A 19017-nucleotide genomic window follows, 5' to 3' on the forward strand; every position below is an offset into this window, starting at 1 on the left:
TTTTTTTTAATTTATGTTGTATATATCATACATTTAAATGCAACAATACACAAAAATAAATTAGCTTTTTTAATAGTAATTATTATTTCTGCATCAATTAAACTTTGGCACTAGTCATTGCAACTATAAAGCCAAATTTGTATATGTAAAGGAAGACTTGAAATGTGAAGATTAAAATAAAAATTGTAAACTAGATTTATCAAAAAAAAACTATGAATTACAACTAATATTTGAGCTCTTAATTAAATATCAAAACTTTATGTTTCAATGTGCTTGTTTTTTGAACCACTTATAAAAAAAAGTTTACAGTTTTTGCAAATTTTAGTTCACTGAACTTTGGTTACTTTTAAAATAAACTTTTTGCATGTCTCGAGCAGTAATTGATAAAGAGACATTCTACCAAAATACATATTATGTATACAAAAAGGAAAAACTTATTACAAATTGTATGCTTTAAATATAAATTTTCATTCATCAATTAAAGCCAAATATATTTTTTTTTGTCTTTTTTTAAAAGCTTCGATATAAAAAATCGTAACCATTAGGAGCAGCCATAATCAGCATTTGATTTGTCACGTCGTGAACAAGAGTCTTCTTTGACCCGACGTGCCAACTCAAATGTACACTGGTTTTCATTTTACTGGGGTAATGGCGGGGGTTGTACGGCTGCGTAAGTGGGGTAATAGGGGGCGAAGTTTGCTGGCCCGGCTATAGTCACATGGTTACTGTCACCCCTGTCTTGTATCGTACGTGCCGCGTACGGAGACTCCTTGTATACAGGCTGAGCTGGAAGTTATTTAATGAAAATATAGCATAAGGTCAAAAACAATATAATTTTTTTTTATAAATACTTACTCAAAGTAGGATATAGGTTTTGGTAGGGCGGCTGTCCGGGCACTGCGGTGGGCATAACCCATCCCCCGGGCGCCACGCCGCCTGTACCCATCGGCATCTACAATAACCACATAAGACTATAAGAAAAGTTTATTAAAAAAATAAGCCTCTACCAAATACAACTCGCAACTATTCTAAAAAATCTTTTAATCAGTTTACTAAAATTTTAAAAATATTCTTGTACTAAGAACATAATCAAATCAAACCTGGATAAACGAGGAAACCTCTATAAGTTATTGTCCTGTCCCGATAGACAACCTCCACAAGCGAGTAACTCAGGTTAAAGATAAACCTCTATAAGCGAGAAAAACAGCTCAGTCCATTGGACTATCGCTTATCCAGATTATACTGTATAATAAATACTAACATTAGGCTGTCCAGGACTGACAGGTAACACAGCTGGCTGGCCCTGGGTACTTTCAGGCAAGGGCGCGGACGGGATGCTCTGCCCACTCATACCCACAAGTGGGACAGTTCCAATAGTAATGTACTTCTTGTCCTTCATGTTGAAATGCATGAATGGCACCTCACATTCAGCCTGGAATAAACAAAATCAGTGTTTATTGATTGAAATAAAAATTAACAAATACAGTGCTGCCACCATTTCTTCAGGTTTTTGTGAATGTGTTAAAAACATTTTGTAAAAAAAAAATAGCCGACTTCAAAAAAAACAATCTCAAACAAAATGCACTCAAAAGTAACATAAAAAAACAATTTCAAACAAAATGCATTCAAAAGTACCATAAAAAACAATCTCAAACAAAACGCACTCAAAAGTAACATAAAAAAACAATTTCAAACAAAATGCATTCAAAAGTACCACAAAAAAACAATCTCAAACAAAATGCACTAAAAAGAAACAAAATAATGACATGAAAACTTCTTTCTTTCTTTCTTTCTTCTCTCTTTCAAAAACCCTCTAAACTCTAAAGAAATTTTCTTCTTTCTTGTAACATGTCTATATTGTATAATTATTGTTATTTCGCAGTCGGTGTCGGCCAAAGTAAATATAATATTATACATTTTATATTTGAGATGTATGAGACAGACTTACGTTTATGTCCCTACTTAGGCCGAAACCGACTCCAAAATAACAATAATTATACAATATAGACATGTTACAAGAAAGAAGAAAATTTCTTTAGAGTTTAGAGGGTTTTTGAAAGAGAGAAGAAAGAAAGAAAGAAGTTTTCATGTCATTATTTTGTTTCTTTTTAGTGCATTTTGTTTGAGATTGTTTTTTTGTGGTACTTTTGAATGCATTTTGTTTGAAATTGTTTTTTTATGTTACTTTTGAGTGCGTTTTGTTTGAGATTGTTTTTTATGGTACTTTTGAATGCATTTTGTTTGAAATTGTTTTTTTATGTTACTTTTGAGTGCATTTTGTTTGAGATTGTTTTTTTTGAAGTCGGCTATTTTTTTTCTTAAAATTTTTGTTTTATTTCACAATTTTTAGTGAATTTGAAGTTCAATTACAAATTTCCTTAATACGTATGAGGAAAGAAATAAAGAAAAGGACTTTCCTATTTAATAATATATGTGTGTACTTCAATTCAAATACTAATTTAGAATGCAGCAGATAACCACTTATCCTTTAAACAGTGAAATAATTATCAAAATCGGTATACAAATTGAAAATTAACGAACTAATACATCGTAGCGTGCCTATAATTTAGTCCAGCCGCGCGCCGCAGTAGAATTTTTCGAATGCCCGTAGTTTTTAATAATTTAATATCTTCCAAACTATTGATCAGAATTACATAGTTTAAAGGCTAATGTAATCTGCAATTAATACTCTAGCCATCAAACATATTTATTTGGATAAGGATTCATATCGAATATAATATAATAGCGCCGTAAGCTTACGACGCTGTTTTTCGTGTGCATTTTAATCGAAGTTTGTTCACAATAACATGGTTTTTGTGAGACATCCATAGATGATAGATATATGCCACCTAAGACTTTTATTTAGCAAATTTAAGGGTCTATAATTACTCCATACATCATTTTAATGTAGGTCATATAGTTTGACCTACGTAAGCCCAGAAAGCAAATTTGTGCTATTCATTGTAACGCGATGTAGCATTTTTCGTTTCCGCGTAATTTTATTCTTACGATATCTCCTAAACTATTAGACAGAATGATATAGTTTCAATTGCAATTATAATCTACATTAAATTCTCTTGATAATGAACATGTTTATTTACATAAGGGTTAATACTGAACTTGAATAATAGCGTCGGAAATAGGGCATGAATTTAATTAATGTTTCGTAAAGAAAACAATGGTTATTGTGAGAAAACTATAAAAGATAGATATATGCTATCGCGGACTTTTATTTAGCACATTTAAAGAGCTACAATTCGCCATACATCATTTTGATGTAGGTCCTATAGTTTAGCCTACGTAAGCGCTGAAAGCAAAAATGTCCCTAATTTTCGCAACAAATTTTGAAGCTATATTCAAAATCTACTAGTCTTCTAGTTATTTAAAAAAAAAAAACAAAAAAATGGGACCCACCTGCAAGCACTTCCTTTCGATTAAAATAATTATTATCAAAATCGGACCACCAGGGACGGAGATTCGCGGTAACACACATAAAAAAAAAAAAAATTCAGTCGAATTGATAACCTCCTTCTTTTTGAAGTCGGCTAAAAATGTACAGATAAGAACTAACAGAAAGTAAGATAAAATCCTAAAGTTAAAATAACTTGAAAAGACCTAATAAGATTAAAAAGTTTAACAATAATAACTGTGATATTTAGTTTATACACATGTTAAAATGTATGAATAAAAATATGGACAGAAACGGATACAAAAATATGCAATTTTGCGAAAATCACTTAAAAATTATCTTTACATAAAACTACATTACCTTTAAGTCATAATCTAAATCAATGATGCTACAATTGACGAGGTTTGAAGGCGGCAGTGGAGGCACCTCCATGGTGAGGCTCCAGTGGTTAGTGGCCCCGGCTGCCACCGGCCCTTGCTGAATGGTCAGGATCACTTCCTTTGTCTTCTTTGTTGCAGTGGATGGAGATGTAGCTCTATATGTAACAACCTAAACATATACATTATAAAGAGATAAATATTTCTTTTTTCCTAACTTTATATACCCAAATAATGGAGAGTTCAAGTGACCGCTCCTCTAACCTGAGTTTCTCCCTCTCTTCTGTTGGGACTAGACAATGACTCTTGCTTATAAAGGCTTCTCGCGGGAGAAGCCTTAAGGTTAAGTATTCCTTTATCTATCTTTAGCAGGGTTTAAGGAGGGGTCAGGGACTTAATATTATTATTTCATATTTATTTAGTAAAATTCTGTTTAACATAACCATAAATAACTCTTGTTAACTTCGTAAATTATTCTCAGGTAACCATACCTTTCTCAAAAATAATTTGACAAGAGTTAATTCCACATTGCTCTTGTTTTCAACATCAATTTGTATTGGTATCACTTGTCCAGAACAGTATCCTGAGACAGGGGCCCTCACATCTACTGACAATGGTAGGGATGTACAACAAAAACAACAAAATGTCTTTTCCATCTGCATATGAATTGGTTCCTAAAATGAACAAAATAAGAGCTAGAAACACACAACAATCTCAATATGTGAATTTCCACTGCAGAAACATTGATGCAAAAACATATAATGCATATTAATAAAACAAGACATATCTGTAAAGAATAATTCTGTAACAGATTCAATGTAGAACAATACAGTATACTAAAACAAAGATAACAGTAGACCCATATTAATCTGGATCACATCTATTTTCATGCTAAATAAATTAATTCCTAATTGTGATTTTTGCGCATAGTTTTGGATTACAATAATACATATACATAAATTACACTTACTTTATAAGAAGGATTAAGATTAAGATCCAGGGCATTGATAACAGTGTATGCTATTTTAGTTTCCTGATTAAACTTCCATGGGCGATCCAGGATCACTTTAATGGTATATCTAACATACCCATGTTGACCTTCAAAGGAAGACGGCAGCACTGGTGGTAATGCACATGTAAAATTGTACACTTGTTTACCAGCAGGTATTTCTATTTCACTACCTGAAAGATACAAGTTTTAGAAAAAAATATTATAGTTTTTTATTATTGGTGTTTTGTTTTGTTGATAATTTCTAAATATTTAGGGTTTTCTGTACTTGTCTGTTGTTATGATGTATATCTGAGATTAAGGGACTGTGTTGATGGTAATCTCAGAATATCCACACTCCCTTGATAACTCTGACCTACTTGGCTTTTTATGTAGTATGTTTAAATTCTTTTAAATTAGGAATGTCAGTTTTATTTTGGTTATATTGAAGTATGTGACACAGAAGACAGGCGTGAAGTGGAAGCAATTCCGCGTTTCGTCTGATAAGTGTGGTACCGGAGGCCTAATTTTAGTCCTCTTTCCCTTCCCACCCTTTTCTTATTAGGAAGGGATAGGAAGGGGAAGTGGATTTGGCGGAGGAGGGGACGCATAGGAAAGAGAAATATCCTCTTTCTGTGCATCCTCTTCTCCGTTGATTAAAGCTAGGCAGCGCATCTGCATTTGCAGATGTCTATGGGCAACGGTCGCCTCGCTATTGCGGCGAAACCAGGTGGCCGTTTGCTCGTTTGCCACCTTATGATATAAAAAAAAAAATGTGAAAATAAATTAATTCTGTTAAAACACTCAAAGAAGTAACATGTCTAGTAATCTAAAATAACTGTTTAACCTTTATTTACATATTTCATAATGAGCTTGTATCATCTGAATTAAACTCAAAATGTTTAAGTTGGAATAAATAGTTTTCTAACCAGTTCTTAAGTGTGTTTTATGTTTGAAAGTGATCCCATTAGCCACATCTACCATTTTAAGAAAAAAGTCTATGTAAAATCAAAGAGACAAATTCACTTTCCACACTTGTGATGCAATTAATAGGAGATTAACCTCCACTGTACAGTTATCACAGTGTTTCAGTATCAGTAATGACCATGCATGTCACAACAAACATAAACTCTGCTCCATCTTACCAATAACTATTTACACTGTACCTCTGATTTTTGTATTGTATTGAATATGCTAATGTAATACAACATTCACAGATTTTTAATGTTCCAAATCATATAAAACCTTCGACAATTATTGCAAGAGGTGGAACTTCACCAACATAGCCCATAATACTGTAATAATGACCTTACCTGAATTGCTTCCAAGTATATAATACGAAATTTGGAAATACTCTTCATTCCCCGAATGCGTTGTATCCGTCGTTTGGGATTTACCCTGGTCATCAGATTCCTCTTTACTTTCACGCCATTCTGTATGTGCTTCACCTTTAAACTGTACTTGAATACCTACAAACAAACATATTTAAACTTACCGGTCATAAAAACATATTACTAAACCTATACAATCATAACAACATCACTATTAATAGACGGTGATTCATAGGTCAAATAGGTTTAAATCATTGGTTAGTCTATTTCTTATACCTCGCACTTTTTTCGGACTATCAAAAACATATTCAATCCTCCCATTTACAGTTTGTCCGGCGTAATAAGTATTCAATTCGTTATCTAAATAGATAGCGGCTTCTTTTAGGCCCATTATTGGATCGCAAAATCACCAAGGGTAATTATTATTGTGAAAGAAAACTCGGAAAACTTCTGATGACAACTTGACAACACCTGAAAAAAATACAGACGATATAGATTCTACAGAAAATAAATATAGAAAAGTTAACACAGATTATCTAATGTTTACATTCAATTTAAAAATTGAACTTGATCAAATCCATTTTTTAATTAAAGTTGGAACATGTTTTTTCAAATTAATTTCTTGACAAACATTTTTATTGGCTATTATAATACACAGTACCCAGTCTTAGTAAAAAATTGATTCAGATCAAAGATTTATAAAAGACGTGTTCAGTGTTTATATAAGGACTTCATAAAGTGAAAACATAATTGAACGGGACTTAGTTAAGTACACAAAATTTTCACTGACTTTAGTAATGTTTCAGACGAAGCTATAAATGTTCAATGTTTTATTAGATATACTACAATTCATATTATTATGTACCAAAAGTACACTTTAAATGTCCTATCAGCTGCTAAACAAACTATGGTTCAGCTGAAATCTACTTTTTAGTTAGAAAAACAGACATACAATGTAAAGTCCGTTGTAAAACTATATTTTTTGAATGTTACTTTTTTAACAATAGAGTAGAAGAGCATAAGGAAAATTGAAAAACTTATTCAATTCAAATTTTTTTATTATACATCAATGACTATTTCTTTTTGTGCCTTAGATGATGGAGCAAGCATATCACTATTTTCTATCATATCTCTGGAAGAGTCAACTTGAGCTCCTGACAAAAGAAGACTTATTGCACCTTCCAATTCACTTGCTCTTTTACACACATCAATTTCTTGCATTATTTCTTCTTTGAGTGAGTTGTACAACCACAAATTCTGTTCTGAGAAAAGTTTTATTTGATTTTCAAATACATCAATAAACACATTTACCGTGTCAATTATGGTTCGTGTAAATCTCGTTTCACCGAGGTACTTTTTGAAGAACCTTAGCAATGCTCCAATATCTTTCTCTGATAAACCATCAATTGCAACATTCAAAACTTTTCTACGTAGCAATTCTTGTAAAAGTGCTATTGTCTTTTCTGGAAATTTACTTGCCACATAAGATTTTAAGACAGATGATAAAGCTTTATCAAATTCCATTTTTCTGAGAAACTTTTCAAATTCCGGTCCTTTCTCAGTTTTTTGCTTACTTATAACATTATCTACGGTTGTTGATGTTTGAATGTGATCTGGGGCAAATTTATATATACCTTTATTTTCTTCCTTTTGCTTTATAGGTTGTTCTCGTTTTCTTATTGATATAACTCCATCAATCATACCCACAGCCAAAACATCATCATTGTCAGATATTGCCATGCTAAGAATAGCATTAGGAAAGTCTATATTATGAACAACTTTGAATGTTGATATGTCATATATTTTAACATGTCTATCAAGGGAAGCAGACATTAATCGACTAGCATTACTTGATAGTCTTAATGTTGTTACAGTTTTGTGGTGCTGTGAAATATTTGCTAGCAGTTTTCCACCGTTGAATATATCCCAAACTTTAACTTCTGTTCCACCTGCACTAACAAACAAGCCACCAGATGGTAGGAAAATAGTTGACTCAACGGGACTTCCATGATTGACAGTTAATGTAGCTTCATTAGTTCTACAATCATACAGTTTTACCATATGGTCATAGCCACCTGATAAAATTAAATCAGGTGATACTGGACTTGGAGCACCAGCTCTTATATAATCTGCATGTTCACTAAAACTTTTAATTTTCTCCTCAGTGGCTATATCCCATAGACATACAGATTTATCATCAGAAAAACTGATTACTTTTGTTTGATCTTTTGTGAAAAAAGTTCTATGGACCTGGAAAAAAAAGATTATACTCAAAAATATTTAACAAATCTTTGACATAATATTTAGGAAAAAAATAACTTACAGGCCCAGTATGACCAGTGAATACTCTTAAAACATTTTTGGACTGAATATCAAATAACTTCACAGCCGCCTCCTCACTTCCTGCTATCAAAAGTCTTCCATCATTCCTAAAGGAGCCACCATAAGCTGCTTCTAAAAATTTTGATATATTCTTCGATACAGTTTTTGTGATTGGATCGTAAATCTGGAATTCAAAAAATAAGTTATTAATTTTAGAAATTGATGTTATCAATAAGTCTAATAAAATGTATTAAATTATTTAAAAAGTATGAAATCTCTATAAAATTTTCATGTTACCTTTAAGTGTTAAAATTAGAATCATTTGACCTTCAAGTAAAATAAATATAATTTTAATTTTTTGTAAAAATTTGTTTCACCTGTATTCTCACGGAGCAAGTAGCAGCAAAATAATACGGTTCTACAGGACTGAAATCGAGGTAATCTATTGCACCAAATTCTTTCACCAACACAGGTTGCTGTAATAAACATCAACATTTATGGTTGTTATATTTTTTAACATGACTTGTTATTGATTATTTTGTACTTTATATTAAATCAGCTATGGAAAAGAAAACAATCTTACTCCTAATTTCTTCCAATATAAGTTATCCTCAGTGAGAACCGATGCCGGTTTTTTATATACAGATTTGTTGGTCTTCTTAAATGGATATGAAACATGAGCCATGTTTAATCTGTTTTAAATGGTATTACAACTTATTGTGGAAAAATAACATAACGCGATAAGAAATATTATAAAACACGAAATATTAGATATCGAATCTAAACATAAAGCACGTTGGTTTTGTTGTTCAGGTTCACGTTTTTTTGACAATGACAATGACGTTGTTGTCATTTGTAAAACTTATCACGAGTTTTATTTAATCTATGTGTATCTGACATGAAGAATGTTTGATTAAAACTTTCTACTTTTGTTGCATTTCTATGGAGATTTTAAGGAATGAAGATGGACTAAAAGTTGATGGACAAAAGAGTATTGTTTTCAACCAAGAGAAATAAGAGAAAACATTCCTTAACTCTTAGAAGCATTATATAACTCTAACTCTTTGTCTATCGTTGTTGTCACTGATCACTGTCACTTGTCAGTGAATCTGTCAACACTTGGCAATGTTTTTTCAAGTCTTGTGAAATAGATTTGTATTTATTACTTTATACGATTGTTTTTAAGCTAAAGTAGTGACTTCGATAAAATTTTTAAGATACGAAATGTTTAAATTGCTTAACCGCCATGCAAGACGAAGCGGCATTTTATATTTGCGTTATGAGAAATTTGAGGTTAAACGAGCGAAAATCTTTTATTGCTACTCATCAGCTGGTTCTGTGAGGTTTGCATCTAATGGTAGTGATGCAGGAAAAACAGTACCTTTAATTGATAACATACCTGAACCACCTCCTGTGCCAGATGCCTCGTCTATTGGTGAAATAACTGAAGCAGTTCAAACTTTAGCCGCAAACGGTGAGCCGTCATTTGCCAGCTTAGGTCTAGGTGGTTGGGGGCCAGTGGGAATAGTACAGAATTGTTTTGAATACCTACACGTAACATTAGATGTGCCATGGTGGGGTGCAATTCTCATTGGTACAGTAGTGGTAAGAGCAATTATGTTCCCCCTAGTTATAATGTCACAACGGAACAGTGCAATAATGAACAACAATTTGCCAGAAATACAGCATCTCCAAGTTAAAATGACACAAGCCCGACAAACTGGCAATCAGTTGGAAGCTGCACAGTATGCTCAAGAAATGATGGCATTTATGAAAGAGAGAGGTCTAAATCCACTGAAGAATGTTCTTGTACCATTGGCGCAAGCACCATTGTTTATATCATTCTTTGTTGGTTTAAGAGGCATGGCAAACTGTCCAGTTGAAAGTATGATGCATGGAGGCTTGTGGTGGTTCACAGATTTAACAGTTCCCGATCAGTTTTTCTTGCTACCGATAATAACTAGTGCTACCTTATGGGCAACAATAGAACTTGGTGTAGATGGTGGACGTCTTGATGCTCAAAATATGCAGGTCATGAGATATGTTTTGCGAGCAATACCCTTAGTCATGTTACCTTTTACAATCAACTTCCCTGGAGCTATTCTTGTATACTGGTGCTCAACTAACTTTATATCATTACTTCAAGTTGGATTCTTAAAAGTACCAGCAGTGAGAGATTATTTCAAAATTCCAAGACTAATAAAACACACACCAGACAATTTGCCAATCAAGAAAAAAGGATTCATTGAAGGTGCAAAAGATTCCTGGACGAATATGAAAATATCAAGAGATCTTGCGGATAGGCAGAGAATTGATGAAATGATATTTACTAAAGCAGGGAAGGGACCTTTACAGAAGACATATAAATATGACCCAACAAAATTATCAAACATACAAACAAAATCGAAATAGATCCCATTATATCATAAGTTTGTGATTGTATGTAATAATAAATGTAATAGTAGACTTTTATATTAGTTTTAATTATATTTACTATTTATGTATCATCACTATATAAAATAATGGCAGGCCGCTATTGAGCTATGTAGATGTATTGTAAAGTATAATTTTTCTTATTTCACATTAAGGCGTACATTAATAAGATTTTTCGTTCCCAAGAAGGTTGGCTCAGTGATTCAGATTTATTTATGTTAATGGATAAAAAAATTAAAATAATACCAACTTAATAAATATATTTAAAAAAAAATCAACATTTAGTAAATTGATCACAACATACCCATTTGTCACATAATTTCTTAAATCTATTAAATTAATATAAAACTTAATCTATGGCAAGGGATCGGAATGAGGCAGTTTCAATCTGAACTTTGTCTTTATTTTTTGATTTCTTGTCGGTTGCTACCCAAAGATTTTCGTTTAAACGCTCCCTGGAACAAAAAAGAGAAGAATAATTTATTTGTGTAAATTCCAATTAAAATAAGTTAAAATAAAAATGCAATAAAGTGTAGACGAAATTATTGCATGGAATATTAAAAAGATCATAATTTTCCCAAATAAGGCACACTAGAGTGGCAACATTCAATAAAATCAACAAAGTCTTGTTTTTGTGCGTGTTGGATTTACCAATGGTAGGAATGTTGGTACAAAACTTGCAATCTGGCAACAATTCATACTTCAGACACAAGTTTACTTATTTGTCAGTTTAAAAAATCACGTTAATGTTTTAGTGATCGAAATAAGCATAATAAATTAATTATGCCTTAAAGTTTATATTCATGCTGTATTTTACCTGTGCTTCATCATGAGTTGAACAACAGATTTATTGAGATCCTCCATTTTTGGGAATGTTCCCCCGTAATCAGCTGGCAACTCGTCTCTGCTCACGTGTTTGTATAAAGTCTCCGAGTTTGGCGGGTGAAAATAAATCTGTACAAAATTTTAATCCTGTTCAAAATATATACGAATTTAATGTTCAAAAATAACGCTCGATATTAGTAGTGCATAATGTGTTATATTAAACTATTTGAAGTGGTATTAATAAAAAAAGGCGATTTTGAATCAGTTTCGCGATGAACATTTCTGGACATGAATTCACTTCCGGTCCCTTAGTTATTTGAAGATAATAACACAGAAAGGTATATCATTGAATGTTAAAAAATTACCATTTCAGTTAATTCCTTCTTCAGGAATGGCTTCATGAGGCCGTAGATTTTGTCAATAAACGGTGGCGCGTTGACAATGTGAACTTGTTTCAATCGTATTGGTATTGCTTCCTGCAATCAACAAATTGCAGTTTTATAAGAAAAAACTCGACCAATGTATTAATTTATTAATTGCTTGCTATACAGTAGGTACTCTAAGTAATTAAGATCACATGTAACATGACATTAATATGCTATTAACATATTGTTAGAATTTTCATTCATTTCGAAAAACCAGAAATAATATATTACACGGGTTTTTCGGCAGTGGGTACCTACGGTTACGCAAACGTCAGACGTCTACAAAAAGAAAAGGAATCAAACCTCTTGATACTTTGATAATTTTCTCGCGATTGATACGTTGAATTTTGTCAAAAATTTCAAAGATATATCCTTCACGTCCATTATTACAGTGTCAGACTCTTCTAAATCATCGTTCTCAAGCAACCAAGCGTCTGTCGATGTGAAGAAAAGTTTGGCATCAAGTATATATTCATATATGTCTAGTCCCGGGTCGTTTATTTGATAAATCCAAATGTTTTTCTTGCCGGGTAACTTTAATTGACCGATGTTTCTGAAAAAAATAATTCGGAAATCTTATTTATTCGAAAAATACTGCACACTTGATTTCAACGCTTTTTTCTCCGAAAATCATAATGCTTAACCGTGTAGTTCCCACAAACTTACATTATGCTTAATATTTTCTGCATCTGCGTTGATTGAGGGTCTCTGTCTTTGAGCAAGTTACTACTCTCTGCTCGTAAAGTGAAGAACAAATCCGCAGCAACCTTAGCCTTCTCCAGATCATAGTAACAGCTGTGTGCGAATCGAAGTAGAAGCCAATCTTCTGTAAATATCGCAAAAAAACTTAATATGGGTATGAAAAATAGACAGTAGACGATTCTCAGACCTACTGAATATGTATATAAAATTTCTTAAAAATCGATCAAGCCGTTTCGGAGAAATATGGTAACTAACATTACGACACGAAAATGTATAAACGATTAATTACTACGTATATAAAACAAAGTTTTAAGATATTATTATTTTGTTTCTATAAACATAATAAAATGATGCAAACCTATATCTTTAGGCAAATGTGGTTGGGTATTCACCCAATTTCTCATATGTTCTAGTATTTTCGATAGTTCTTCTGTCGTTTTGTCAGCCATTTTGAAAGTCTTATCTGTAAAATAAAATATTGTATATAATATTAAGTCTATTATTAAGTATTTGTTTGAAACCAAAGTAACAATAACTAACAAAATCTTTAATAAAAATTGCATGTGTTTTTATAGTAGAATTTCAGACTAACTAATGCATAAAGTTATAAAATGTTAGAGTTGTGAGTAAAATATAGAAAATTTGTTCACTAACATTTAATAATTAAGTAAAATTCAAGGTGAACAAGTTAGGAAGGTTACAAGACGTTATTAAGAGTATCAAAATAATAATTTTACATTTTCACACATATGTTTCTCACGCAAATATAAACAATTCGAGAAACTGCTGCATACCACTGTCTTGATCGGAAGCTTGGTAATCAGCCTCTACTGTCAATTTAGACTCTCTAATAGGTGCTTAGTGTACGGGGGGGGTGAGAAAGGGGTAATCAACACAAGCATTATTACGGCGACTGTACTTTAGAATTAATGAAATATTTTTATTATTAAAAAATAAATGAAAAAGTTTACTCCTGCATCGACGAAATAAAACTAATCTTACTAATATTATAAATGCGAATGTTTAGATGGATGGATATTTGTTTGAGGGTATCTCCGGAACGGCTCAACAGATCTTGATGAAATTTGGCACAGATGTAGAACGTAGTCTGGAAGATCACATAAGGCTACTTATTAAGTTATTTTTTAATTCCGCGAGGACAGAGTCGCGGGCGACAGCTAGTCTATTATATAACTAACCAATCTGTTGCGTTTATTTTCTATGTTCAAAGTTCAATAAAATTATATTTTATATCAAATGTATTTCGAATCAGGTATTCACGTTTAACAAAGCGTCTTTTGTCTGTCACGTTTCGTACTATGACCTAATAGTCCCTCTGCAGTAGGCTGTACTGTATACTATTGTATAGTCACATATATCTCAGTCCGCAGCGCTGTACTGCGTAATGTTAGTCTAGCTGCTAAACAAATGTATAGAGTATGATAAATTCCCAAATAAAGTAGTCATTAAATTTAATAAATATTTTAGACAGATTATAAAATGGTCAGTTTGTTTATTAAGATTACTATGAAATGCCATTTAATTTTGTTGTTTCCAATTGATTATTACGAAATATTAGATTGATAATAAGTTTGAAAGATGTAATTTATATTATTCGAAACGTAAACGCAGTGTTATTATGAACTAACCAAATCACAAACGTCGAATCAATATTGTATTTTACTTTTAGTATTGGGATTTTTAAAGATAAAACCATACTAATTACTAACTGTAATTGTTTTTTTAAATTTATATCACGTCATTTGTTTTTTACTATTTACTTTTATATGCTTTTTAATTTATGTATGTTAATAAATAATAATTATATTTATATGTTCATTAAACGTTTTAAAAAAAGTTAAATAATTAGAAATATGCCATTTTTTCCCTTAAAGGTGTTAAACATTTATCTTGTTGATAAATGTCAACTTATAAATGATTGTAACGCTACGATTGTTTAAAAGTAATTAATTATTTTATTAATAATTACAAAAATAATCAAAATTAATTAAATAAAGTTCGTTTGGTCGGTTCGTTGTTACGTTCTCGTACAAAATATTATATAAACTTTCAACCAAACCTGCTTTTAAAACCCGTTTTTGACTTCTCCCAAACTTAATTTAAAATACCAGTTTGAAAGACTCAAACTTGCTGGATATAGATGAAATTTATTTGTTACTTAAAATATCTTACATCTGAGCATTTCTTAACATTAAGCTTTATTCAAGAAAAGCTAGCTTTAGTTTTAATTCAAATACCCAATACCATATGTAACGCGGTAAAAATAATTATATAATAAATTAGGTTATCATTTGTGAAAACTTTAAAGTTTATAAAACTTTGTACTCAGACCTTACGTGAATGGGATAACGCCAGGGAGAAGATGATGATGATTTATGACAACAGGTTACTGTGACTAACCTGTTGAGCTTAAACTCTAAGCTTTAAACTTCACACTAACCTACATATACTGTTTAAACGAAAAACATGCACGAAAACTCGAACGAAAACACGTTGGAGCTTGGTTTACTTAAATTAAAAGTAAATTTAAATTTTATATGCACTTGTTTCACTCACATAACATTAATAATTGTTATCTTAAGGATAAATCAATAAAATATGAATTTCAATTGTGCTGAAGTACTTATTTTACAATGTGAGAATATAGCGAACAGTAGTATGATAGTTTTTTTTTTAATACAATGAATATCGTGTCTGGATTAATTTTGTCAACATAAACGTAAAGCCAAGTTTTTTTACCAATATTATTTCGCCGCAAAAAATGTTTTGCTTGATGAAATAATTTTAGTTACATTTTTTTATTCTGTTTGTATTCAACATGAATACAAGAGAAACACTTAGATGTTTAGAGATATGACGATTTATCTGTGATAATTGCTAATGCATCAAAGATTTGAGTAAAGCCAAGGTCAATGATAAGGTGTGTTCAGTGCGAGCGTACTCCAATGTGTCGCAGTAAATCTTTTTAATTTTTTCTAAATGTTTCAACATTTAAAATAAATAGTATGATTACAGTTATTTTTCGCATTAATTTCATTAACAACTTTGTTTTTTAAAGTGTCCTGTGTTTCTTGTGTTAATTCACAATATTAAGTCGTATTTATAACTATGTAATTCACAGCCCTTACAAGCTAAGTGCAGTGACTGTCACTGGAAAGTTTAACTATATTTAGCGATTTATTTTTGCGCAATTGCCGATTTCTGTCTGTAGACAGTGAAAGTACCGAATTCCGTCTGGAGTAATAATTTAAAAAATTCCAAGTTCCATTCGGTGGAATTTTTTAAATGGTTACAATTTGAAGTTGCATACGACGAAGCTATCTTCAGATTAAGTTATACTCGTACAGCATTTTCTCTTCTGTTTATTTTCTGTCCAACGATTTTAAGAAAGTCAGACAGGGTTACTAGGTGTTTATAGAAGATATATTTAACGTAAATTAATTATCAGGCGACCCAAAAAACAGCGGTACGGAACTCGAAGTTCAAACTAATTTTTATGTTGAGACGGAATTCATTACTTGGTAGTCTCCTATTTCTTAACAAAGAAAACACACGAATAATGTATGCATAACAAAGTGAAAATGTTGAACTTTTTGAGAACAATCGACAAGCAACGTTCAATGAAGGAAGATAATATTTCTCATGTTCCGCTTTGAATTAATAAAAAAAAACTACGTCTGATGACAATTTTATACATACGTTATTACGTGAAATTGATTCTATTGTACTGTAGTATACAATTACTGATTTCCTGCTATAAACCAATACGTCACATGACGAAAAGGAAACAAATTAATAATGATGCAAATGCAACATTGAAACTGAGAATATGTATGTGAACGCAAGTTTCCAATACCAAGGAGAAAAGATGACAACGGACGGTGACAATCACAGTTAAAGAAGAAATGTGTATAATAGTTCTTTTCCGTATTCTATTTTATTCAAATTGTATATAATTTAAGCAGCTTAATATTTCAATATTATTTAAACGCTGGTACTAATGCAATACTTTGACTTTAAACTACACTGTACTCACTATACTGGACTATAATTTAGATAAATGACGTAACATAACCATCCGCAAGAGAGGTGTTGTTAATCTTGTCAGGAATCCAAATGTGTCATATCTTAACCTAACATTTCTTTATATAAACAAAGTCAATAAAGCAACCGTATCTCCATTGGTTATTCTCCAATACCCAAGTATTTTAGGTACACCAGAAATGAGGGCGACAACAGTAGTATCATAGCTAATCTATTCCGTAGGTATTTTGTTCTCAACTATACCTTACACCTATTCCAATGTTGCCTGAAGATTGGTCATTAGAATTGACTACATCCTCGTATTATCGTCCCCATATAGGTAATGAAACTCAAGTGTCCTCACGATCAGTAACTCTCAAGAAGGTCATTTAGCATTGATGGAATGTTTGTATGCTATTGTTGTATAGATAACTGCTATTTAACATTGAGCGTTAGTGTTAGCTTGTGTGCAAACTGTTGCTTTATTGTCGCCTGATGGTAATGTTTTATAATTTTATGAATGTTCATCCATTTAATTTTGACCTGTAACTCAAATCGCTTGACTGATTTGACGGAGGTGTCATTTGTTTTCGTACCCAAAGAGACCCAAGTAGACAGTACAGTCGGTCGAGCATTTTCTTTTTTAATTAGTACCTTTAATCGTACATCTTTCATAGTATATTAACTAATACAATCCACACAGTTGACAATTATAGCGTTAGTAAACATAACCTCAATTTGATACGTTATTGAAGAAGAAATAGTCAGTATTATAATATAATCAATATCATATTTGAAGGGCGGCAGAGAGACAGACTTATTTATGGCGGGTATAACTCCGTCTATACTTCATTGATTAGGGGAAAACCTGCTTACTCAGCCACAGACACATGCACCAAGAATTAGCGTATACAAATTATTTAAAAAAGCGAATAAAACGTTAATTTAAATAGACTAACTAATATTACGTATTTATAACGAGATAGACAGATTTGAGATTAGTATATGGGTTACAAAAAAAAGTCTGATTGGGAATCGATCACGTATCCTTCAATAGCTCGAACTTTTACTTACTGGGCAATAACGGTACCAAAAATATTATTTACAAAGTAAAAAGTCTTTATGCAATTTTATTTGCAAAAAATTCAATGAAAAATGAACAATATCATTACACTTATAACCAGTACACAATTGCAAATTAAGTAAAATAGGTATATGTACACAGGCAGGCTTTAGAATTCGTCAACAACCTAAAAATTACCAAAGAACAAGGTTTCGTTTTAAAACATCAAAGCGACAGTGAACACTTACCTTTCGACAATCCGTTTTGCAATGTAGACCTTGAGTTTGTTATCTTTTGAACGTAAAGTTACACATACGTCTTATTTGAAATTGAATTGTGAAAATAACCTGGGTCACACACGTCTGCTCGACACAGCTCCGCTTACCGACTGGCCGATTGACGAAGTGCGAAGTCTGAATCAAGATCAAAGGGAACCAAATAAGCGGAACGCTCAAACTCAACAACTATGACATTCATACTGAACCACGTAGCATCTATTACATTAATATAGTTAGGTATTTAAGAACATATAAAAAATCTAAAAAAATACATTATTTGGATGTATTCTTTTTATGATAAAAGCACAGTTGTACCTGTATAGCCCGTTATACTACAACTTTACCGTCATGTTATACCACATTAACCACTGTTCTAGGTTGGTAGAGATTCAGACGATCTTATATACTTACAACCCCGCATACATAGTAATTAAGTATGATCTATGATAAATCTACATCAAGGGTCTAGTGACGATTTAATGGCTCTTGAGTACGGCAGATAGGTACTTAGATGATCATGCCATTTCTTTTTTCGCCCATGTGACTCTACATAGGTTAAATAGAAGAGAAAGACTGTCGGTAATCAATACGTTATTGAGAAAAATGATGAAAAGGGAGGTGTTTGTGGTTTGTTACTTTTTATTCGAATCTACCGCTCTTTGATACCCAAATCGAGATAAAATAGTGAAAAGCAAGAAAAATATTATCTGTCATTTCATATTAAGGTTTCCAAGTTTTGAATATTTTCACATTAATATGATTAATGAAATGAAGTTAAAGATATTATACTATACCGCAATTGTGAAAATAAAATAGTTAA

General features: G+C 31.8%; 4 protein-coding genes across 5 annotated transcripts; 1 reads left to right on the plus strand and 3 right to left on the minus strand.

The window, feature by feature from the left end:
- Positions 1–516: 516 nt before the first annotated feature.
- LOC106717977 (arrestin domain-containing protein 17) lies at positions 517–6570 on the minus strand. The gene is made up of 8 exons (XM_014511971.2): positions 6382–6570; positions 6088–6243; positions 4757–4968; positions 4278–4460; positions 3770–3958; positions 1262–1432; positions 856–952; positions 517–786 (listed from the first exon to the last, which is right to left on the minus strand). The coding sequence occupies exons 1-8, from the start codon at positions 6494–6496 to the stop codon at positions 638–640; spliced, it is 1272 nt and encodes a 423-aa protein (XP_014367457.2). The 5' UTR covers positions 6497–6570; the 3' UTR covers positions 517–637.
- Positions 6571–7164: 594 nt separating this feature from the next.
- LOC106718076 (U3 small nucleolar RNA-associated protein 15 homolog) lies at positions 7165–9182 on the minus strand. Its single transcript, XM_014512077.2, has 4 exons — positions 9011–9182; positions 8805–8903; positions 8429–8611; positions 7165–8355 (listed from the first exon to the last, which is right to left on the minus strand). Exons 1-4 carry the CDS (start codon positions 9110–9112, stop codon positions 7165–7167), a joined length of 1575 nt encoding a protein of 524 aa, XP_014367563.2. The 5' UTR covers positions 9113–9182.
- A 333-nt stretch (positions 9183–9515) lies between these two features.
- On the plus strand, positions 9516–10888 carry LOC106718009 (mitochondrial inner membrane protein OXA1L). Its single transcript, XM_014512002.2, has one exon. The coding sequence runs from the start codon at positions 9652–9654 to the stop codon at positions 10837–10839; it is 1188 nt and encodes a 395-aa protein (XP_014367488.1). The 5' UTR covers positions 9516–9651; the 3' UTR covers positions 10840–10888.
- Positions 10889–11167: 279 nt separating this feature from the next.
- LOC106718020 (alpha-tocopherol transfer protein) lies at positions 11168–18334 on the minus strand. 2 transcript variants are annotated; one of them, XM_045682841.1, is made up of 7 exons: positions 15234–15254; positions 13171–13275; positions 12777–12936; positions 12414–12663; positions 12051–12161; positions 11678–11814; positions 11168–11315 (listed from the first exon to the last, which is right to left on the minus strand). In XM_045682841.1, exons 2-7 carry the CDS (start codon positions 13259–13261, stop codon positions 11210–11212), a joined length of 855 nt encoding a protein of 284 aa, XP_045538797.1. In that variant the 5' UTR covers positions 13262–13275; positions 15234–15254; the 3' UTR covers positions 11168–11209. The 2 variants fall into 2 exon arrangements, with proteins under 2 accessions (XP_045538797.1, XP_014367499.2); XM_014512013.2 differs by lacking the exon at positions 15234–15254 and adding an exon at positions 18168–18334 and having other exon boundaries at positions 11170–11315.
- Between the last annotated feature and the right edge of the window lie 683 nt (positions 18335–19017).

The sequence above is a fragment of the Papilio machaon genome, chromosome 20 (assembly GCF_912999745.1).
Source record: "Papilio machaon chromosome 20, ilPapMach1.1, whole genome shotgun sequence".
In the NCBI taxonomy this organism is placed as follows: Eukaryota; Metazoa; Arthropoda; class Insecta; order Lepidoptera; family Papilionidae; genus Papilio; species Papilio machaon.